The 23,321-nt window shown below is 57.1% G+C and overlaps 1 protein-coding gene across 6 annotated transcripts in view; it reads left to right on the forward strand.

Moving 5' to 3' along the window:
* The first annotated feature begins 1,573 nt into the window (after positions 1-1,573).
* The window catches only part of ABLIM3 (actin binding LIM protein family member 3), a 48,688-nt gene continuing 26,940 nt past the window's right edge, over positions 1,574-23,321 (forward strand). For 2 of the 6 annotated variants that reach the window (XM_033073306.1, XM_033073308.1), the window contains exon 1: positions 1,576-1,866. In XM_033073306.1, coding sequence (XP_032929197.1) covers positions 1,854-1,866 — 13 coding nt within the window. In that variant the 5' untranslated portion in view covers positions 1,576-1,853. Of the gene's footprint in view, positions 1,867-23,321 lie in introns of all 6 variants that reach the window. The other 4 variants (XM_033073311.2, XM_033073310.1, XM_033073309.2 and 1 more) reach the window with 4 other exon arrangements.

Consider the following 23,321-nt stretch of genomic DNA (forward strand, 5'->3'; position numbering starts at 1 on the left):
ACCTCCTCTAAAGCCAGTCCCTCTTGTCCTGTCACTACATGCTCCTGCAAACAGCGTCTCTCAATCCTTCTGTACCAGCAGCTCCGTCCCCCCAGCCCTGCAGGATCCTCCAGGCTCCCACTCCCCCTGCTCATCCCCTGCCAGCTCAGGAGGAGGGGACAGCCACAGGGGACAGCCAGCAGGGCTTGCAGAGAGCTGGCAGCACCAGCACGGCTCTCACGACCTGCTACCTGTCTTGTCACGTCACCACCAACATCTGCTGCGAATCAAAGAGCGAGCAGGGCGAAGCCAAAGGGCCTCTCCGAGCAGCTCTCCAGCCCCAGCAGCGCCAGGGACACAGCGCCTGTCACGCTGCATGAAAAACCTCTTTCATTAGCGCCAGGGCTGGAGCTCACATCCTGGAATCGCTGCGAGAATCGCAGCTTGGATCCCAGCGCAGCTTCCCGGGGGCTCTGCGGGCAGGCGGGCACAGCCCCGGCTCTGTGGGTGCCTGGGGAGCAGCCTGGCGTGGCTTTGTTCTGAGGCAGAGGGTTTCACCCATAAAAAATGGAGCTTTGGAGCCTTTGCAGGGATGCTGAGGTGCTGGCAGCAGGGAAGGTTGCTCTGATCCCGAGGGAAGAGCCCCTTCCATCCTCTCCATGCTCCCTGCCCCGCCCTGGCATGGGACACGCTGCCAGGAGAGCTGGGGGTGCCAGCCTGGACAGCTGCAGGAGGGGGTCTTGGCACTGCAGGAAATGCAGATTACGGCATGAACTGCATCCCTCTGTCCTGGGACAGCATTTCTGGGGATGCTGGAGAGCAAACAGGGCAGGGCAGGGCAGGGCAGGGGTGGCACCAGGGCTGGGCAGGAGCCCGGAGACAAGGAGGGGTGAGCTGGGGGCAGAAAATGGGGAAGGGAAGGGAAGGGAAGGGAAGGGAAGGGAAGGGAAGGGAAGGGAAGGGAAGGGAAGGGAAGGGAAGGGAAGGGAAGGGAAGGGAAGGGAAGGGAAGGGAAGGGAAGGGAAGGGAAGGGAAGGGAAGGGAAGGGAAGGGAAGGGAAGGGAAGGGAAGGGAAGGGAAGGGAAGGGAACAGGACTGAAGGCAGGGCAGGACTGGACTGTGTGCAGAACTGAGGACAGGGCAGGGTAGGGCTGGGCAGGGCTGTGGGCAGGACTGAAGGCAGCACAGGACAGAACAGGGCAGGGCAGTGGGCAGGACTGAAGGCAGGACAGGGCAGGGCAGTGGGCAGGACAGAAATAAAGACAGGACAGAACAGGGCAGGGCAGTGGGCAGGACTGGACTGTGCACAGAACCGAGGGCAGGGCAGTGCCAAGGCCGAGCATCCCTCAGCCACCTCCGTGTCCGTGCAAGGATCCGTGTCCGTGCGGCCACCGCCCTGCCCATCCCTGCCCATCCCTGCCCATCCCTGCCCATCCCTGCCCGTCCCTGCCCATCCCTGCCGGTCCCTGCCCGTCCCCAGGCGGGTCCCCGGGCGGGTCGCTGCCCGCGGGCGGTGCCGCCGGTCCGGGGCGGTGCCGGGGCGGTGCCGGGGCGGTCCCGGTTCTGCACGGCCCCGCCGCTATAAGCGGGCGGCTGCGGCCGCGCTCCGCAGTGCATGGCCGAGCCCGGCCGGCCCCTCCGCTCCTCCGGGACCCTCCCCCGGGCCGGTCCCGGCCACCCCCCGTGTCCCCTCCCCGCCAGCCGTGACCTTGGCATCCGCCAGCCCTGGGATGCGCTAGGCGGCGGATCGGGATCGCAGCGGGAATATCGCTCCTGGGAGAAGGGGAGCAGCCTCCTCCCGCGGCAGGAAAAGCGGATTTAAAGAGCATCTTTGCCCCTTTGTTGGATGAGAAGGACGGGGAAGGAGCGGCAGGATGAGCACTAGCAGTGAGTACGGCGTCCTCTCGTCTTGGCTGTGCGAATGGGGCTGATACCGCACCGAGCTGGCTGGGAGGAATTGGAAAGAAAATGTCATAGCAGCGCTGACAAGCCTGGTGGGATGGAATTTGGGGTTGTTTTCCTGCCTGCTTTTGGCTTGCCTGCTTTCTGCCAGGCTCTGGCTCGGCTGGGTTTGATGTGGGCTGAGCCGTGGGGCTTATCTCCGCGGAGTACTTTTCTTGGCTTGGATTTCTGGGGTTTTGGAGGGCAGAGCATCGACTGAAATGTCGATACGCAACATGGTGAGAGGCAGCCAGGAGCGCTCTGACAGGCACAGCCTCACTTGCTGCTGCCTCTGCCTGGGAAGAAATGGATGTGAGGGGAGGAGGAGAAGGAGAGACCCAGAAACCTGAGCAAAGCACAGGTGCAAAAAAAAAAAAAAAACACCAAAACCCAGACCTTGTGCAGCTGGGGGTGTGGGTGTTGCTATTGTGCTGTGAGACGGGGACAGAGGCACTCATGCGCTGTGGATGAATTTCTAAAGAAGCACAGCTCGGAAATGTGCTGCATAAGATGAGAACTGGCACCAGGCTGCTCACTTTGGATCCCGTGCCCTTGCTGGAAAGTCTGGGAACATTGATCAGGGTTGAGCGAGTCACAATCAATTTCTGCTCCTTGCCTGCTGTGCTGTGTGACAGCCGTGCCCACCTCGCTTTGATCCCTTCCCTCAGCAGCAGCAAGTGTCTGATGCTGGTGGCCACCTGAGGGGCTCCCTCCTGGGATAACCTCTCCAGGGAAGCCCCCCTGCCCCTCCTGTGAATCCTGGAGCTGTGTGAGGAGCAGAGCCTGTGCCAGCAGAGCAGCAACTTCTCCATTGCACCGGCGTGCCGAGGTTTCTCAATCCCAGGGCTTGGGGTGGTTCCCGAGCAAAACACCGTGAAAAATGCCTTGGCACGCTCTGAGCCAACAGAACAGGTGATTCCAGCTCTGTGGGGCTGTGTCAGAGCCCAGCAAACTTTGCAGGTGCCCTCTGCCCCAGCCACACCTGGGACAGGAGCAGTGCCCCCCTCCCGGGGGAGCAGGGCTGGTGCTGCATAGGTAGGAAACAATAGGGGCTGATTCTTTCCGAGCCTGCAGGATGCCTGATAACAAAGGGTCCTCCCTCTGCTCCTCGGGGCCTGCTGCAGAGGCCTGGTGGGCTCAGTGGCCACCGTGGGCAGGTGGGGCTGCTGAGCCTCCTCTGAGCCAGTTTTGACAAATGCCTGTTGGTTCCTTGTGGGATTCCTTCCCAGCTGTCGACAGCTGGCTTGGCTGTTGGAGATAAGGGCTGTTTATGGCACTGGGGTGTTCCAGCTATCTGATGGTGCTGCAGGAACTCCTCCAGCTCAGCCTCCCACATGCAGAGAGGTGCCAGGGAGCCAAACTCCCAGAGCCCAGCTCTGCCCTGCCCCACTGCCAGTCCCTCGGGAGCTGCTCCTCCTTTGGTGGCCCTGGGCAGTCACTCAGCAGTGCCAGAGCTCTTGCCAAGCCCTTTTTGGTGGGGCTTTGCAGCCTAAATTGCCATTACCCCGTTTTGAGTGGTCAGTTTGAGTCTTGGCAACTCTGGGACATCTCCTGGTCACTCACAGTGCTGGGCTTGGTGGTTTCTGGGTCACTCCAGGTGTGTGCAAACCCTGCTGGGTGCTGGCTCTGCCCTGTTGGGCTCCCAGGTGTTTTCCCTGTGCACAATTTGAGTGCCCAAAGGTGCTTCAGTGCTGCTCTTCTGTGGGCCAGGCTGGGCTGTGGGGCCATCTCTGCTGTTCTGGGGCTGCTGTGAGCTCTGGGCATCCCTCCCCAGCCTGCAGCCCTCAAACCCATCTGCCCACGAGGCCCAAAAAACCAAATCCTTGTGTCAGTGCCACCTCTGTGTCACCCCTGTGATGCCACCGACCTACCTTGGCTTTTTCACCCCTCTGCTGGTGGCCAGTGGAGCTTGGTGCCACTTGTCAGAGGCTTCCCAGCGCTCCCAGCATGGACAGGTCTGCTGCTTCGATTTTTTGGGCTGTTTTCCCCCCAGGCCAAGGGCTGAAGAAGGGCTGTGCACAAATTTATGGTGCCCAGCTGTGCCTGCGGGGCTAAAATTTTGGGGCTGTCAAAGCCAGGAGATGCACAGCTGAGGATAAAATGCCACCATCTGATCTGTGAATTCCCACACTGCTCCCCATCTCGCTGGGTGCATTTTGTTCACGCTTCTCTCCTGCCTGGAGCTGATGTGAGGCAGGAAACCTGTGGCTGTGGGCCACGGCTGGCCCCAAGCCATGCTGGTGAGCGAATCTGTGAGCTCTCCAGGAGCTCTGGGCAGGGTTTGCTGCGTTTATCTCTGAGATACTCCATGCACAGCACACAGGAGCCTCCCCAGCCCCTGCTGAGGGGACAGGGGGTTGCTTTTCACCCTGGATTTGGAGAGCCCATGTTATCATCATGAAGGCAAAGCCTTCAAAATTAAAAAAAAAATAATTGTGTTTGAGGTGAAGAGATAAAAGCACTTTATCTCACCCCTGAGGGTGGGAAGGTGGCCTCTGCTCCTGGGGTTCCAGGTGTGCACTGAGGGTTTGGAGGGCACAGTGTTGGCATTTGTTAGGCTATCACTGCCTCTCACTAATTGCTTACTAATGGATCCCTGCCTTAGAAAACACATCTGTGGTGCTGCTTGGCATTTCCATGGCAGCTGGAGCTTGTAGGACAAACCTTGGCTGAGAGAACATCCCTTAAAATCAGCCCCTGGAATCTCCTCTGCCTGCAGCCAGCACCCCCCTGGGAGTGTGGGCAGGGAGTTTGATGTGAGCAGCGCTGTGTTTGTGCTGAAAGGGTTAAAGCTGGCACTGTCCTGAGGATTTCAGCCTCTGAAAGGAGTGGGAAGAATCCCTTCTGCTGCTCTGGAGGCAGCCAGCAGGGCTGGGTGCTGCAGGTCCGTGGGGTGCTGTCTGTGAGTCACGCCGTGCCATTTGCACATCTCATCCCTCTTGGCCCAGCTCCTTGGGGGTGGGAGAGGGGCTGCTGCTTTTTGTGAGACCCAGAACAACCCAGAACAGCTGATTTTGTCAGCAGCAAGGTGCCCCTGGGATGCAGGAGACATCCCAGCTCCTGGGTTTGGCAGGGTCTGGATCAGTGTGGCACCGGGTGCTTGGGGCTGGTTCACAAACCTGGCACCTTCCACATCCCCTTCTGTCTCCACCTGGGACAAAAGAGAGGCCAGGATCTGATGGCAGCCCAGCCCAGGGTGGGCTGAGCCGTTTCTCCCCGTGCTTGGAGCAGCTGGGAGCCTGCTGGAGCTCCCCAAGAAGGTTTGGTATGCCAAGTGGAAAGTTTCATCCCTGTCCCTGCCACCTCTCAAATTCCTGCCCGGAGGAATTTCCCACTCTGAGAAGGAGCTGTGAGGAAAGGCTGGACAGCCTTTGGGAAGGGAAGGCTTTCCTGACAGATCCTGATGAATGCAGCATGTTTGCCTGGTTATTTTTGTCTTCCCTAAATCGTGCTTGCTCTCAGATCGTGATCCTCTAAGCGTAATTACCCCGTAATCTCCAGGCACATGTGGCTACAAGGTGTTTACCAGCAAACTCCATTAAGGCCCTGTGTAATTAAAGAGGAATCCTGTGGTGCTGCACATCCCTGGGAGCTGCAGCTCTGCTCCTCAGGCAGGTGATTCACCAGGTGTCCCCACCCTGTGGGACAGCAGCTGGGAGGGTCCTGCAGGGAGTTGTTTTATTTATTTTTATTCCCTGTGTTCAGAAATGCAGGGAACCCAGAGGGTTTGGTGTCATGAGCAAGGTGTTTTCCAGAATTTGGGCAGAGTCCCTGCCTGCATTTCAGTCCTCTCAATACCCTGGCTGTGACAAACACCCAGCTACAAATCATTCCCTGTTTTCCTGCAGAGGGACAATCACCCATTGCCTCGGCTTTGCTGCCAGAGAATTCCAATCCCAGGCAGCAGCTCTGAGCCTGGGCTGCTGGATGGGCTCTGTCCTCTCCCCAGGCTTCATCCAGGCTCTTTCAAACCCTCTTTGCTGGCAGCTGGCCCTTGGAAGAGCAGCAGCCACGGAAAGTGGCCCTGCAGGCCAGTGGAGTGCGTGTGTAAGGTCAATTGAAGCGATTGAGTTCTTCCAATTCCTCCAAAATAAAGAGCACATTTTCTAATCATCCAGTGATGACTGGTTCAGCAGGATAATGGCATTTGGGATGGCAGGAGGGAAGAAAAACCCGCCCAGCTCCTGCCAGACCCTGCAGCCCTGTCGTGACAGGGTGGTTGGAACCTCACTGGGTATTTTTAGTGGTTTAATTCATCAGTGCTGAGCTGGGAGCGCTGCAGCAGCTCCAGAAAGCGTCTGGGGGTGGAGTGGTCATGGCAAGAGCTGGGGTGAGCAATGATGGAGAATTCTGCAGGATGAAAGGGAATGTGGAGGGGAGGCCCAGCTGCCTCAGTCTCAGGGGTTTTGGCTGTGGGCAAGGCTGGCAGGGGCACTGGGAGCCTGGAGCAGGGAAGTTGATTGTGCCGCATCCTGCTGTGCCCAGCACCTCTGGAATCAGGGGGCTCAGAGCATCCCTGGGGGGATAGAACAGTGGAATACACTTCCCCACAGTGCTGGAATGCACTCCTGGCTTTCAGGGAAGGGCTGGTTGAGGTTTAGCAGGCCCAAAGTGATCTCTCCCAGGAGCAAACTCGGCTGCACAGGTCTCATTTATTTGCTGGTGGCTCAGGTATTTGATAGGCCCCAGTTCCTCGGTGCATTTTTCAGCTCAGGTGGAGTTTTCTGAATGCTTTATCAGTATCAGCCATAAGCCCTGGCCTGGGAATTGATGAGCTTTCTCCACTGCCTGGGGCGGAGAGCAGAAAGAAAAAGGAGCTGCTGCTGTGGTTTCCTCAGCCAGCCTGTCTGACCTTCCTTTCTTCTTACCCTTGCTGGCCTGGCAAGGTCTGCAGAGCCCTGAGGATCGTTTGTTTTTCTGTTCATGGACATTTTATTCCACTTCCATTTTGAATCAGCTTCTTTCTGACTCTTGGAAAAGGTTCAGAGCTGGGAAAGTCCTTGTGGGAAGGAGCACAGCAGTGGGAGAAGGGAGCAGGTGCTTGAGGTTTGGAGCCATCCCCTCAGCTTCTGGTTTTTCTTGGCAACAAGTGGCACATTTGGAGAGCTGTGGGGCAGGAAAAGCTTTGCCAGCCTCAAAAGCCCTTCCTCAAGCCAGCCTGAGCCTGAGTCCCAGGGTTTGACCTGTCCTGTTGTGTTTCCCAGAGATGCTGCAGGATCAGATAATTGTAGAACAGGGCTGGGTGTGAGCTCCCAAATCCTCATGTCACCCCCCTCAGAAACACCCATAGCCCTGCCTGCCCTTCCCAACATCCCAGCTGTGCTGCCAGCCCTGGCCATCATGGAATTTTCATGGAATTACACAGTGACCAGGGCTGGAAGGGACCTTGAAGCTGTTGTAGCAGCCCCAGCCATGGGCAGGGACACCTTCCCCAGCCCAGGCTGCTCCAAGCCCTGCCCAGCCTAGCCTTGGACACTTCCAGGGATTGCTCTTGCTGGAGAATGGCAGCTATTTTTAAATCCTCTTGGGGACTGGGTGGGTCTTTGCCTGGCTCAGAGGCACTGGGACATGTGCTGGGGATCTCCCAGTCCCAGCTGCTCCCAGCCTGGATTCCCAGAGCAGGCACAGAGAACCTCCAAGGCATCAGCAGCACCTTGGGGCCATCTGTCTGTGTCTGTCTGTCCAGGCTGTGCCTTTGGAGGCAGCTTTGCTGGAATTTCCTCCACCTTTTGACCATGAACCAAGCAGCAGAGCAGCTGCCAGGTGTGTGGGCACACAGGCAGAACCTCTCAGGCATTGTTCCTCTGCTGAGGCATGAAGCTGGATGATCCCAGGCTTTGATGAGGCAGCAAAACCATCCTTCATCCACCCCCAGATGTGACTCGAGAGACCTTGCACATCTGTCCCTGCTGGGAGAGGAGTGGGCTGGGTCTGATCCTTCCCCTCTGGAAAAGGAGCTGCCTGGATGAGCTGGCTGAGGATTGAGTGGGGATGTTCTCTCCTCCCCTGCTTTTGCAAAAAAAAAAAAAAAACAAAAAAAAAAAAGGAAAGTCACTGCCTGTGTGGTGAGTTATGTGGTGATGACTCCTTCTGATGGACTACATATAAAATCCCTTCCCTCCCTGAGGATGCTCCCGTTGAAAGCTTTTATGGCATCTTAAAAATAGCCACGGAGGGGGAGAGAATGAGAAGATGGATAGGTAGGTGGATCCCTAATAAGGAGAGGAGAGGAAACAGCTCGGGAGGGAATGGAAAGACTTTGGTGAGCGGCATGTGAGTGGAGGGGGTGGTGTGGCCATGAGCTGCGTGCCCAGGGGGAGCAGGAAACCCTATAAAAAACCCTCCAGGGAGATCTGTGCCTTGCACGTGCTGGGACAGGGCTGGGGTGAGCCCAGCTCGGGCCCACAGGCACTCACTGCATTCTACAAGTAGCTGTAAAAATAATCCGTGCCTCAGCCAGCTGCAGCTGCTGCTGGGGCTGATCCCAGCCAGCTCATCCCTGCTGTCCCCTGCTCAGCCTGGAGCTCAGGGCTCTCCTGGTGGCCTTTCCCACCTGGGAAAGGTGCTGGGAGCTGTCTGTGCCCTGCCTTTGTGCTGCCTGGAATGCCCAGAGCTGGGGTGGGGCTCAGTGAAGGCACAGCTCCCAGGGCTGGCAGGAGTGCCCTGTGTGGGGACAGTCCCTGCTCTGTGTGGCACTGCCAGCACAGCATCTCCCAGGGCTGGCAGGAGTGCCCTGCGCCATGGGGACAGTCCTGCTGTGAGTGGCACTGCCAGCACAGCATCTCCCAGGGCTGCAGGAGTGCCCTGTGTGGGGACAGTCCTGCTGTGAGTGGCACTGCCAGCACAGCAGCTCCCAGAGCTGGCAGGTGCCTCCAGGCCCTTTGCTGTGCTCTCCCCATCGCTCAGGGAACATTTTCCAGAGTGTCTCCAAGAAATGCTGATTGCTTTGGCTTCTCTGGGCACAGCACAGCCACTGGGCACAAAGGGCTCTCAGTCAGTGAGAGATCTGACAAATCCTTCCTCTGATCCTGGAGAGCTGCTGGGGTCTGCTGTGGCCACTGATCCCCCCATCCCCAGGTCCCATCTCGTCCCCAGGCTGGCCTGGACTTGTGTCCCCAATCCCCAGTGGCACAAGGCTCTGTGCCCTCTCTTTGGGATGTGGAACCCCCAGGTCAGCCCCTGGCAGGCTCAGGGTGCAGTCAGACACTGCAGTGCTGCAGGGAGGGTGGCTGGAGGCATGGCAGGAGTTTCCCATCCTGGGAGTGTGGCAGGAGCCATCAGCACTGCTCTGCCTGTGCCCCAGCACCCTGAGGTGCTGCTGCCCTCCCCAGCTGTGCCCCAGCACCCTGAGGTGCTGCTGCCCTCCCCAGCTGTGCCCCTGGCAGGAAAAGCTCAGTGTTGTGGCTTTGTTTGGTGGGGAACACTCTTGGCTTTGCCCCTGCTCCAACTGCAGGGACAAAACGCTGCAAACAAGGCTCCTGTGTCACACCCCCAGCCTGTCACATCCAGCCCATCTCCCTCTTGCTTTCTTGTCTTTTTTTTTTTTTTTTCCCCTTTCCCAGCAAGCAGAGGCTGTGGAGGGTTGGCAGTGCCCAACTCCAGGGAGTAGTGAAGCTGGAGGGATCCTGCCTGATCCCTGTGGGTGATTCTGCACCAGCATTTCCAGCACGACAAAATCCTTTCAGGAGCCCAGTGTAAGAGGTCAGGGACATGGAACTGTCCTGGCTGCAGAGTGCCCATCCCCTCCTGGAGTGCTGCATCCTGCTCTGGGCTCCCAGCACAGCAGAGGGATTGTCCAGCCTGGAGAAGAGAAGCTTTGGGATCACCCAAAGTACCTGAAGGGAGCCTGCAAGAAATGTGGAGAGAGATAATTTATAGGGGATGGAGGGGCAGGATGCAGGGCTTGGCTTTGCACCACAGAGAGTGAGGTTGGATGGGACATTAGGATGAAATTCCTTCTCTGGGAGGTGGGCAGGGCTGGCACAGAGCAGCTGTGATCTCTGGAAGTGCCCAAGGCCAGGCTGGATGAGCTTGGAGCAGCCTGGGACAGTGAAGGTGTCCCTACCATGGCTGGGGTGGAAGGAGATGAATTTTAAGCTATTTCATGATTCTACCCCTGGTCCCTGCTCCCACCTTGACTGGGAGCATCTCATGGGTGTCCAGAGGGAGGGCTGGGCAGAGGGGACACCTGGGGCTGGCAGGAGGGGACACCTGGGGCTGTCAGGAGGTGACACCTGGGGCTGGCAGGAGGTGACACCTGGGGACACCTGGGGCTGGCAGGAGGTGACACCTGCAGCACCCCCAGCCCTCTCTGCCTGCATGGCTCCAGTTTGGGACACAGTTCTGTCCCCAGGCAGGCAGGTTTTGGCTCACTTCACCAAAAGCACAACAAAGGCCATGCTCGTTTTTTCCTCCCGCTGAAAGGGGACTTGTTCCCTGCAAAGTGCCAGCTCTGCCGGGCCCATTGATTGCCCGTTAATTGTCGCTAATGAGGAGCTGGGCGAAGTGGCATCCAGAGGCTCCTGGGGACAGACTGTCGCTTCGGCTAGGGAGGGACATCTCAGCGGGGAAGGCAGCCGTGACCTCGGCGTGGGTGAGCTGAGCTGCATGAATGGCTCTGCTAACGAGGGATGCTCCAATTCCTGTGCCCGCAGCACCAAGGGGTTAAAAGGGGCTCTGGTGCTTTCCTGGACACACACGGGTTTATTTACACATGGAGAGGTGGGGTGGAGAGGGTTAAACCCTCCCTGCCCAGGAGGGAGTGATGCCTCAAGTTTTAGTTTTTATATTTCCCAGACTCTGCCCTGCGTTAGGATAGAACTCTGAACTCCCCACAAAGTGTTCCAGGCTCTGTATTGGTGTGTGACTCTGAACTCCACACAAAGTGTTCCAGGCTCTGTATTGGTGTGTGACTCTGAACTCCACACAAAGTGTTCCAGGCTCTGTATTGGTGTGTGACTCTGAACTCCACACAAAGTGTTCCAGGTTCTCTCCCAGCCCAGGCACACACAACAATCCTTTTCCAGCCCAGAACCAAGGACATGCTGCAGCTCCAGCCCCAAAAAGTGCAAACAGGGAATTGAGGAGAGAATCTGGGAGGGTGGGACTGCAGAGCCTGGAGCTGGGATTGGACAATGAACCCCAAGTGGGAATGGAACAGAACTGATAAAAGTGTGAAAATTCCTGACTTGGGTCCATCTTGGGTGTAGCCACATCCAGGCTCTTTACCTGCCCAAGGTGAATCCTGTGAAGGGTTTTTAATAAATCCCTGCTTTATTCCTTTAACTGTGTCCAGCCTCTGTGCCAGGGGCCTCTCTGGCCATCAGCAGGACTCAATCTCTGTGCCCATGAGCAGCAGGACCCGCTGCCAGGGCTTGGCCCCTCGCCTCCCCCCTGGTTTTTCCCCAGCCCTGATGAAAGCACCAAAGGCTTTTAGCAGGAGCCAGCCCTGTCTGCCTGCCCAGAGCTCCCCCTGCTCTGGAAGTCGGGATTCAGAATGCAGGAGCCAAGGGGAGCAGGAGGAGGGTGAGGAATTCTCTCTGTGCCCAGGGCTGTTCGTTGTGCCAGGTGTGCCTTGTCCCTGCTGGCACCTCTTGCTGGGGAGCCCCAGGATGTGCCTGGAGGGGGTGTGGAGCCCCCTTGGCTGTGTCACACCGGTGCAGAGGTGTGGTTTGATTTTTGGAGACTCCTGTCCCACTGCTGCAGCTTTCTGGGTGCCCATCCCCTGCTCCAGCAGCTCCTGTGCCCCTCACCTCGTGGTTCCTTTCATCTCCTCTTTGCTAAAATGGCTGAGCTGCTTCACCAGGCTTTTTCCTGGATGTTTGCTCAGTTTTTCTCCCATTCCTGCCAGGGTTCCATGGATCTGTGACCTCCTGCTGCCCCCTCAGTACCGTTCTTGTCCTCTCAGCTGGGGGAGGCACCAGAAGAGGCTGTGTCTGTGTTTCCTGCTCAGCTACAGCCAGGGCTGCTCTGCAGAGGGGGATCTTCCCTCTGGGGTTTGTTATTTCATTAGGATAAACAGCCAGGTGGGGTTGGGATGTTATTTTCCATTCGTGCTGAGAGAGGTTGGAGTTGCTGCTTTCTGACCCAAACCCTGGTGAATGGTTTTGGATTCTCTGCCTTTGGAGTGGGGAGGAGAAGGGAGAGTGCAGAGTGTGGATGTGTTCTTGCTGAACAAGGGGTTGGTGGTTGCCCCTCTGCCCCCTGCTCTGCCCCTGCTCTGGGGTCAGGTGAGCCCTAAGACGTGCAATGAATTGTCCTGCACTCGATTTTCCACTGGTTCCAGGTTCCTTTCACAGCCAGCCACTGCTGTGGGTTTGGGACTGGTTATTGTTTGTGTTCTGAGCCCTAAAATACCTTTTAGGGGGCTCAGGCAGCCCTGCTCCACGTGGGCAGCAGCAGGACAAAGAGCTGGCACAGCTGGGCTCAGAAGTGGGCCTGGAGCCCGAAACTGGGGTGGAGTGGGAGAGACCTGAGCTGGTGTGATGTGTGTGACCCAAAATCAGAGCCAACCCATCTGTGCTGGGAAAGGGGAAGGTGCTGAATAACCTCATCCCTCCATCCAAAATCCCCTCATCCATCATCCATCCATCCAGCCATCATCCAATATCCCTTCATCCAATCATCCATCCATCCATCCATCCATCCATCCATCCATCATCCATCCACCCATCCATCCATCATCCATCCATCCATCCATCCATCCATCCATCCATCCATCCATCATCCATCCACCCATCCATCATCCATCCATCATCCATCCATCCATCCATCCATCATCCATCCATCATCCATCCATCATCCATCATCCATCATCCATCCATCACCATCCATCCATCATCCATCCATCACCATCCATCCATCATCCATCCATCATCCATCCATCCATCATCCATCCATCATCCATCCATCCATCCATCCATCATCCATCCATCCATCATCCATCCATCATCCATCCATCCATCATCCATCCATCCATCCATCCATCATCCATCCATCCATCCATCCATCCATCCATCATCCATCCATCCATCATCCATCCATCATCCATCCATCCATCATCCATCCATCCATCCATCCATCCATCCATCATCCATCCATCCATCCATCCATCATCCATCCATCATCCATCCATCCATCATCCATCCATCATCCATCCATCCATCATCCATCCATCCATCCATCCATCCATCCATCATCCATCCATCCATCCCCTGAGGGTCCCTGAGGTCTGACCCTGCCCCAGAGCTCCTCTGGGCTTTCTGGTGGTGTCACCCCCTGCCCCACAGTGGGACATTCACCCTGGCAGGGGCACAGGCCGTGTCCTGGAGGGATCCTCTGCTGGGACACACAGAATGTCCCAGGGTGCACTCAGGGGGTGGCTGTGCTGAAGGTCATCCCCAGGAGAGCATCCTGGTGGCAGCTCCATCTTCCACCACCGCTGTTTCCCCTCCCCAGGGCTCCCCCCTGCCCCAGCCTTTGCTCCAAGGCCTTTCCTGATTTTTTTCCTTCCACCCCACCTTCCTTTTCTCTTCCCTTCTGCAGTTTCTCTCCTGGCAGCTTTGTTCTCCTGGCTGTGTACTGGGGTTGCCATGGTGACTGCCAGAGCATCCCTGCATCCCACAGCAGTGGTCCTGTGGCCATGGCGAGAGGCAGGGCACCCTCCTGCCCCTCCTGGGGGCATCTGCCACCTCCTCCCAGGATGGAATCCCCTGGGGACATCCCTGTGGCACATCCTGGCATCTGGGCAGAGGAGGGGACCCTCAGCAGCCCAGGGTGGGGCTGGCTGCATGGCACAGCTTTGCTGCTGCCAGAAACATGGCAATAAAACCTTCAATAAACATTTCTCTAACGAGCAAACACTAGTTGGGGACAGCAGAGGAGCTGCTGCAGCACAGGGAGTCCCTGTGGGTGTGCAGGCAGAGGCTGCTTGTGGCTCCTGGTGGCGATTTGCAGGTGACAACATCTTGCAGTGTCAGAATTGCTGGGCCCCTTGCAGGAGATAATTAGGTTGACATGTTATTAGCTGATTACTGGAGAAACATACATTTACTGAGGATTTATTCTGCAACCAGCATTAATCTCCTGTATAGCTGCTAAACCTCCATAAATAATCTGATTTTGATAATCAATTGCCATTGCAAGTTCCCCTATAAATCTCAATTAAATGCACATTTAACTCTCATCCAGTTGCCAAATTTGCTTGTGCATGTGTGTCCTGCTGCTTGCCTGGGGCAGATGTCTGGGGATGTGCAAGCTCAAGTCTGTTTTTCAGGCAGCCTGAAATCAGAGTGGGGTTTGCCAAGGCAGAGCAGCCCCAGGGGCAGCACAGCTCCTCTCCTGGGGTCCCACATGGAGAATGCAGCACATCCCAGCTTCCTGCTGCTGCTGGAGCCAGGCAGGGGAGCCACAACTGCCAAAAATCCACGGGGGGGGTTTTCAGCAGCGCTTTCCTGGGGTGGGAACTGAGATTGGCTTGGGCTTGGTGCAGTCCTGGCCACCCTGGGGCCACTGGAGTGACTTTTGCAGCCTTAGTGCAGGTGGAGGGCTGGGAGGGTGGGGACATCCTGCAGGGAGGAGGTGACCAGCAGGACAAGGTGCCACCAGCTTTCTTTGGAGCTGGAAGGAGACTCCAGCCATTAACTGGTTTATGATTTATTTTCTCTCTTTGTTTTTGCACCAAGTGCACCTCAGGGCTGTGGCAGAGCTCTGGTGACAAGTTCTGTGCTGGGGACATGGCAAACCTTTCAGGGTGAGGGGTTCTGGCCTCAGCTGGGCTGCTGGACCCTGCAGGTGAGGGAGGTTTGGGATTTTTGGGGATGTAGCCCCCAGGAGCTGTCAGGAGTGTCACTTTGGGCCGTGGTGATCCCGGTGATGAGTCTGCACTGGGGGAGCCATAAAAGAAATGATGAGGCTGCTCAAATGGCTGGGAAGTTTTCTGAGAACTCCTCCTGAGCCTGGCTGGAGCCCAGGCTGCTGATTGTGGTGGTGTGGGAAGCACACAAACACACAGATGGCAGGGAGAGCAGGACCTGCTGCCTTGTCACAGGGACAGCTCGGTCCCTTGGCCAGCTGCAGCCACAGCTGGCTTTGGGTGACACCAGGAGCTCTCAGAGCCCAGCCCAGGGGATTTCTGCCTCTCCTGGGGCAGCACCTGAGGCTGTGGAGGAGCAGGGATATCAGCTGTGAGCACTCCAGCCTGTCCCTGGCACTGCTGAATGTGTCCCCCTGCCACCTCTGCCAGGCTCAGGTGGCTCAGAGAGGCCTCAGGTGCTGTCATTGTCACCAGCCTGGCATCACCTTGCCCAGGTATTGCTTAAAACCCCCTCTGGGTCCCCTTCTGGCAGTGCCAAGGGGCTGGGTGGGCTCCTCAGAGCTCTGTCCCGTGGGGTTCCAGCCCAGCACTGAGGATGGAATGAGGCAGTGTGGGCTTTTCCAGCACTGCCCCAAGGATGCTGTGGGTCAGAGAGCCTGTCCTGAGGGGAGTGTCCCCATCCTGGAGGTGGCACTCAGTGCTGGGGACAAGGTGGGCATCAGGCACAGCTTGGGCTCCATGCCTTGGAGAGCTCAGGAAGGATTCTGTGTGGCCATGGGGGTGCCCCTGGCATGTCCCTGTCCCCCCTCCTGCTTGGGCTCCATGCCTTGGAGGTCTCAGGAAGGATTCTGTGTGGCCATGGGGTGTCCCTGGCATGTCCCTGTCCCCCCTTGGGCTCTGTGCCTTGGAGAGCTCAGGAAGGATTCTGTGTGGCCATGGGGTGTCCCTGGCATGTCCCTGTCCCCCCACCTGCTCCATCCACCTCTGCCACCCCTAAGCAAGGCCAGGTGTCCCAAATGAGCTCCCTGGGGGTGGGGACAATCTTTCCAGGGCCACTTACAGGCTCCATTTGCAGTCTTTAACAGAATTAAGAGGGGATCACGGCAGATTAAAAGCAGCAAACACCCTCCTGGAGGCTCAGCTCAGCTCCCCTCCGAGGCTTTGCTCTGTTTTGGGGGATGCTGAGTGTTAGGGGGCTGCAGGACTGGATTTCATCTCTTCCACCCCATAATTTGCAGGGAGTTTGGTTCAGGAGGGCTCCAAGGGGATGTGGCAGTGCCCTCCCAGCTGTTTCAGAAACACCTTCCCAGGCTGTGAGAGCGCTTGGAGGAATTTGGAGCCAGCCAGGGAAGCTCCTGCTGGAGTTTTGCCCCCATCCCTGAGCTGTAATTCATCCCCTGGAATGGGACTGGCTGGGGGCTGCTGCTCTGGTGCTCTGTAACAAAAATCCCTGCCCTGCAGCCTATTTCTGGGGACATTGTCCCCTCGGTGACGCCAGGGCTTTGCTTTGCCAGCTGTCACCCCCAGCCCAAATTCCCATTTCAGTGCCTCTGGATGGGGATTTGATTTCAGCTGGGGTAGAAAGAGTTAAAAATAGCAGCTCCAACACCCCTCATTCCCTGGCTATGACGAAGTCTCCCAGGTTGGAGTTACAATGCAGACAGGAATAGGGTTTAAAATAAAACAAGGGAGTGCAGAGTGGGGAAAGGCAAAGGATGTGGTTTGATAAATCAGATTTTGTCTCCTTGTTGGGAGATCAATGATCAGTGCACACACAGAGTGATTTGGGGGAATTCAGGAGGTTCTCAGCACCCCCCAAAAATAAATCCAGAGGGATTTTTGTGGAAAAGCCAGGGAGGAAGGAGCTGTGTGCACTCTTGGAGCACCACGTGCAGAGCAAGGCTCAGCTGGACAGGGCTGTGCTGGGCTCAGGCAGGGACAGAGCAGGCACATCCTCTCCCAAAAGTGTTCCCAGACTCTGGGAGCAACAGTGTGCTGAGAGGTGGCGAGGTGCCAGCCTGGGGCTGCTTCTCTGAGCTGCCAGAGAAAATCCTAAATCCCCACATTGCTCCCTCTCAAACGCTGCCCTAGTTTAAAAAAAAAAAAAAAAAGTCAGCTCCTGGCTTTTCTTTTGTAATATTTTAAATATAGCACCCCTGATGTCCCTGATGGATGTGCCATATGTTTGGGAAGCAGCACTGAAATGCACGGGGCTGGTGGGTGGAGGTTAAAGGGAAAAAGCATTTCCACACGGGAAGCTGCACACACAAACCACAGCAGCAGCAAGCAGCAAATCCCTGCTGCAGCAGCCAGCAATAAGCTCCTTTCTGTCCTGCCTGTCTCATGTGAGCAGCGAGCCTGAATGTTTCCATTGTGTCACCTCCTGTCCTGGCCACCCTGGCACTGCCTCCACAGTGCCCAGCAGGAGATGCCCCTGTCTGACAGCTCCTTTGCCCTTCCCCTTCCTCAGAGAGACACTTTGCTGCTTCCTCTTTGGGCTTTTTAGGGTTTTTTTAAATTTTTGGGGTTTTTTTTTAGGGTTTTTTTTCAGCTGGGATGGGTCCCCTGTGCTCCACACTGGGGGTGGTGGTGCTGGGTGGGCTTTGGCAGCCAGGGGACAATCCCCCTGCACTCCCACACAGCCAGAGCTGTGTCCCTGCACTAAACACAGCCTCTGCTCAGCAGAAATCTGGCCTCAGCAGAATGATGAGCTCAGGCTTTCCAGCTTTTGGCCAGCACCTCAAGTTTAGATTATTCTGCTCTGCACATCCCTCAGCTTTAGGACCCGAGTGTAGCCCCTTGCATGGACCCCCCAAAACCTGTCCAGCTCAGCTGGAGCTGAAAATAGAATCCTGTGACCTGGGGATGGGTCCAAGGCTCGCTCCAGGCCACCCCTCCTGCTCTGGCTAGGTGAGCTGGCTGGGGCTCCCCCACTTGTCACGGCTCAGGAATCAGAGCCAGGGGAGGAGATGGACTCTGGCCAGTGCCTGGCTGCCAGGGGGGCTGTGTCCCTCCAGACCACCCTGCCAGGGGAGCAGGAGGGAGCCTGGGGTGGCCCAAAGCTGCTGCAGGCAGGGACAGCTCAGGTTTGGCCCCACACTTGGGGGGGATGTCACAGAATCCCTGAATTTGGGAAGGGACATTAAAAATCATCCAGTCCCACCCCCTGCCATGGGCAGGGACACCTTCCCCTGTCCCAGGCTGCTCCAAGTCCCATCCAGGCTGGCCCTGGGGTGAGCCCAGTGCAGGAGGGGATGTGGGGATGCCTTTGATGCTCTGCAGCACTGCAGATTTGTGACAGGTCCAGCAGGGCACAGGGCACTGCTCCCCAGGACCTGGCTGAGGTGTGGTGTCCTCCAGAGCGTGGCCTGGGATCCACAGAGGGCCACCAAGCCCAGCCACGTGTCACTGTGACTGCTCAGAGGGATTTGTGCTCAGCCAGGTCCCTGTGCTGTGTCCTGTTTCCAGCCCAGCACATCATCCCCCCACATCCCCCTGTTCCCATCCACACAGCTCAGGATGTTTTTAAGCTGCACCAGATGTGAGAGGAAATCCCATCTTCCCCTCCTCAGCTGCCTGCAGTGACCCTTCCTGCAGCCCAAAATGCAGCTCAGGGCGTGCTGCACATCTGCACATCTGCACATCTGCACATCTGCACATCTGCACAGCTGCACATCTGCAAACAGCAGCAGATGGGAGGGAGGGGAGAGGGCAGGAAGGTGTTGGTGGCTCCTGCCCACCTTGGTGTTGGTTTTTTGTGTGTGGAAGGGTTTGGTTTGTGCCACACCTGGTGTCACTGTCCCCCATCACTGAGCTCCTCGTGTCACAGCAGATTTCAGCTCTGGGCTAAAAGTCCTTGCAGAGGTTTCAAGAGGAGGGGATGGCAGAGGGGGCTGCTCACAGCTCTTCTGGGGACCCTCCCCAGCACAGGACCTGCCACCAGCCCTGTGGCACCTGGGGACAGCTGTGCTGTCCCCTTCTGTTGGGCACAGCTCCTGCTCCAGGCTGGCCATGGCTCCCGCCCTGCATTCCAGCAATTATTAATTAAAATGCAATCTATCCTTTCTCATCCTCTCCCCAAGACACCCAGAACTGCTAAGATATTCTCAGGGATAATGGGGAGGGGAATTAAGCAGTTCCTGGGAAATGTGAGCAGAGTGTTTTGGATTTATTGCTGTTCCTGGAGCCTGAGGTTCCCTGTGGGGCTCTACAGCCCTGCTGGGAATGCAGGGGGAATTTCCCCATGGAAAGGTGCCCAGGGAGGGTTGGATCCCATCCCTGGAGGTGTCACCTGGAGGTGGCACTGAGTGCTCTGGGCTGGGGACAGGGTGGGGATCAGGCACAGCTTGGGCTCTATGGGCTTTTCCAGCTGCAATAATTCTGGAATTCTGTGGATAATCCTTGTGGAATTCTGTGGATAATCCTTGTGGAGAGCAGTTCCTGCTGCAGGCACAGTGTGGGGAGCAGGGCTGGGCAGCAGCCTGGAGATTTTATCCCCAAATCCCAGTTCCATCCCAGTTAAGGGGCCTGGGGTGGGCAGAGAGGTGTGGCCTCTTTTGGGGCTCCCAGTCACTCCCAGTTTGGGCTTCCCAGTCACTCCCAGTTTGGGACTCCCAGTTTGAGGGTGCCAGTCACTCCCAGTTTGGGGTTCCCAGTCACTCCCAGTTTGGGCTCCCAGTCACTCCCAGTTTTACATTCCCAGTCACTCCCAGTTTGAGGTTCCAGTCACTCCCAGTTTGGGCTCCCAGTCACTCCCAGTTTGAGGTTCCAGTCACTCCCAGTTCGAGGCTCCCAGTCACTCCCAGTTTTGCATTCCCAGTCACTCCCAGTTTGGGGTTCCAGTCACTCCCAGTTTGGCATTCCCAGTCACTCCCAGTTTGGGGTTCCAGTCACTCCCAGTTTGGGGTTCCAGTCACTCCCAGTTTGGCATTCCCAGTCACTCCCAGTTTGAGATTCCAGTCACTCCCAGTTTGGGGTCTCAGTCACTCCCAGTTTGAGGTTCCAGTCACTCCCAGTTTGGAGCTCCCAGTCACTCCCAGTTTGAGATTCCAGTCACTCCCAGTTTGGGGTCTCAGTCACTCCCAGTTCAGGGCTCCCAGTCACTCCCAGTTCAGGGTTCCCAGTCACTCCCAGTTTGGGGCTCCCAGTCACTCCCAGTTTGGGACTCCCAGTTTGAGGGTGCCAGTTACTCCCAGTTTGAGGTTCCAGTCACTCCCAGTTTGGGATTCCCAGTCACTCCCAGTTCGGGGCTCCCAGTCACTCCCAGTTTGAGATTCCCAGTCACTCCCAGTCCAGGGTTCCCAGTCACTCCCAGTTTGGGGCTCCCAGTCACTCCCAGTTTGGGGCTCCCAGTCACTCCCAGTTTGGGGCTCCCAGTCACTCCCAGTTTGGGGTTCCCAGTCACTCCCAGTTTGAGGTTCCAGTCACTCCCAGTTTGGGGCTCCCAGTCACTCCCAGTTTGGGGCTCCCAGTCACTCCCAGTTTGGGGTTCCCAGTCACTCCCAGTTTGGGACTCCCAGTTTGAGGTTCCCAGTCACTCCCAGTTTGGGGTTCCAGTCACTCCCAGTTTGGCATTCCCAGTCACTCCCAGTTTGGGGCACCCAGTCACTCCCAGTTCAGGGTTCCCAGTCACTCCCAGTTTGGGACTCCCAGTTTGGGGTTCCCAGTCACTCCCAGTTTTGCATTCCCAGTCACTCCCCAGTTCGAGTCACTCCCAGTCACTCCCAGTTCAGGGCTCCCAGTCACTCCCAGTTTGGGGTTCCCAGTCACTCCCAGTTTGAGGTTCCAGTCACTCCCAGTTTGGGGCTCCCAGTCACTCCCAGTTTGGGGCTCCCAGTCACTCCCAGTTTGGGGCTCCCAGTCACTCCCAGTTTTGCATTCCCAGTCACTCCCAGTTTGGGGCACCCAGTCACTCCCAGTTCAGGGTTCCCAGTCACTCCCAGTTTGGCATTCCCAGTCACTCCCAGTTTGGGGCTCCCAGTCACTCCCAGTTTGGCATTCCCAGTCATGCCCATTTTGGGACTTCCAGTCACTCGCCATTTCAGGGTTCCCAGTCACTCCCAGTTTGGGACTCCTAGTTTGAGGGTGCCAGTCACTCCCAGTTTGAGATTCCAGTCACTCCGAGTCCAGGGTTCCCAGTCACTCCCAGTTTGGAGCTCCCAGTCACTCCCAGTTTGAGGTTCCAGTCACTCCCCGTTTGAGGTTCCAGTCACTCCCAGTTTGGGGTTCCCAGTCACTCCCAGTTTTGCATTCCCAGTCACTCCCAGTTTGAGGTTCCAGTCACTCCCAGTTTGGGCTCCCAGTCACTCCCAGTTTTGCATTCCCAGTCACTCCCAGTTCAGGCTCCCAGTCACTCCCAGTTTGGGGTTCCAGTCACTCCCAGTTCAGGCTCCCAGTCACTCCCAGTTTTGCATTCCCAGTCACTCCCAGTTTGGGGGCTGAGCTCTGCTGGGAGGGGCTCCCTGGTGCCTGCAGAGCTCCAGGAGCTGCAGCTGCAGTTCCAGGGGATCCTGTTGCCATGACGAGCTGAACAAATGTTATCCAGGAAAAAAAAGAAATAAAATAAAATAAAATAAAGATCCAGTTGGGGATGGGAGGGAGCTGCCAGCACGTGGGATTTGTGCACTGGAAGCAGGGATGTTCCCACTGAACTGATGCTCCAGGGTCACATCCCCAGCATGTCCTGATCCCCAAATTCCCAGAGCCACACTCCTCATCCTCCTCCAGACCCCACTCAGCCACCCTGGCACGCTCCTGGTGCAAAGGGAAGGTGGCAGTTCTGCCAAACAGCGATGGGATGAGAGGAAACAGCGCCAGGCTGGGCAGGGCAGGCTCGGGGGGGACAGCAGCAGGAATTCCTGCATGGAAAGGGAGCTCAGGGGGGACAGCAGCAGGAATTCCTGCATGGAAAGGGAGCTCAGGGATGGAACTGCCCAGGGAGGGCTCAAGGGGACCCTCACCCTCCTGTTCTGCCTGGGGGTGTCACTGCACCCGTGTGAGGGTGCTCAGGAGGGGCCCAGGCCATGCCAGGGTGGGAACTCTTGGGATGCAGTGGGATTCCTGGGATGCAGTGGAACTCTTGGGATGCAGTGGAACTCGAAGGATGCAGTGGGATTCTTGGGATGAAGTGGAATCTTGGGATCCAGTGAAATTCCTGGGATGCAGTGGAGCTCTTGGGGTGCAGTGGAACTCCTGGGATCCAGTAGAATTCCTGGGATCTAGAGGGACTCTTGGGATCCAGTGGAATTCCTGGATCCAGTGTAACTCCTGGAATGCAGTGGGATTCTTGGGATGCAGTGGAACTCTTGGGATCCAGTGGGACTCTTGGGATGCAGTGGAATTCCTGGGATGAAAGGGAACTCTTGGGATCCAGTAGAATTCCTGGGATCCATTAGAATCCCTGAGATCCAGTGGAACTCTTGGGATGCAGTGGAATTCCTGGGATCTAGTGGAACTCCAGGGATCCAGTGGAACTCTTGGGATCCAGTGGGATCTTGGGATGCAGTGGAACTCCTGAGATCCAGTGGAATCCCTGGGATGCAGTGGAACTCCTGGGGTGCAGTGGAACTCGTGGGATCCATTGGAATCCCCGGGATCCAGGCTGTTCCCTGGCTCTGCACAGCCCAGCTCTCAGGCTGGGGGAGCTCACAGCTCTGCTGTCCCTCTGTGCTGCCTGCACTCAGGACATCAGCTCTCCCCACAGCTCCCAGAACTAGAAAAGCCACTTTTTCCTCTTTGTCTTGGGAACCTGGGAGAGTCCCAGCAGCAGTGAGTGCTCCCAGCAGAGCAGGCTGATCCCAGATCTCCTTCAGGACACCCCAGGGTGCTGCTGGAGTGGGGCTGGGGGATCCTGCAGGGCAGGAGCTGGGAGCTGCTGAGCCCCAGAGGGGTTTTTGGGTTTCCCTGGCACATCCCAGCGCTGTGTGGGAAGTAAACATCCTGCAGGCAGGCACGGGCAGCTGCCTGCAGCCGGGTCAGCATGGGAAGACAATCACAGCTTCCTCCACACTGCTTTGGAGAATTATTTCCACAAACGCAGCCAGAAGCAAATTCTGCTGTGCAGGCAGGGCCCTGGAGTTCTGTTTTGTTTTGTTTGGTTTCCCTTCTCTCCTCTTGATTTTTCTCCTTCCCTCCTTTGTCTCCTCTGGGTGTTTGTCACCTCCCTCCTCTCTCTTTTTGTGTCCCCGTGTGACCCAGAGCTGGCACGGTGTCCTGCCGTGCCCTCAGGGTGCTTTGGCACCTCTTTGGGCACCTGTGACAGCCAGCCAGGCTCACTGCAGCCCTGCCTGCAGCTCCCAGCCCCCTGTTGCCTCCCCAGCCCTGGTGCCACTCCAGCTCCATCCTCAGGGCACCCACGGCTTCTGTGTGCCCACTGTCCCCAGTGTGAGCCAGCTGGGGGCAATAATTGCTCCTGATCTAATTAGGGAGGCCTAGGGCTGGATTAGGAGCTGTGACATGGAGGGTTTTGAGCTGTAAGCCACAGATGGCTTTGCCTGGGAGCCAGGAGAGGCTGGAGGGGTTCATAATCCCGGCTGGAATATACTCTGAGCTTTGGGAACTCTGAGCTGGGTGGTCCCCACTGTCCCCA

The sequence above is a fragment of the Catharus ustulatus genome, chromosome 15 (genome assembly GCF_009819885.2).
Source record: "Catharus ustulatus isolate bCatUst1 chromosome 15, bCatUst1.pri.v2, whole genome shotgun sequence".
Lineage (NCBI taxonomy): Eukaryota > Metazoa > Chordata > Aves > Passeriformes > Turdidae > Catharus > Catharus ustulatus.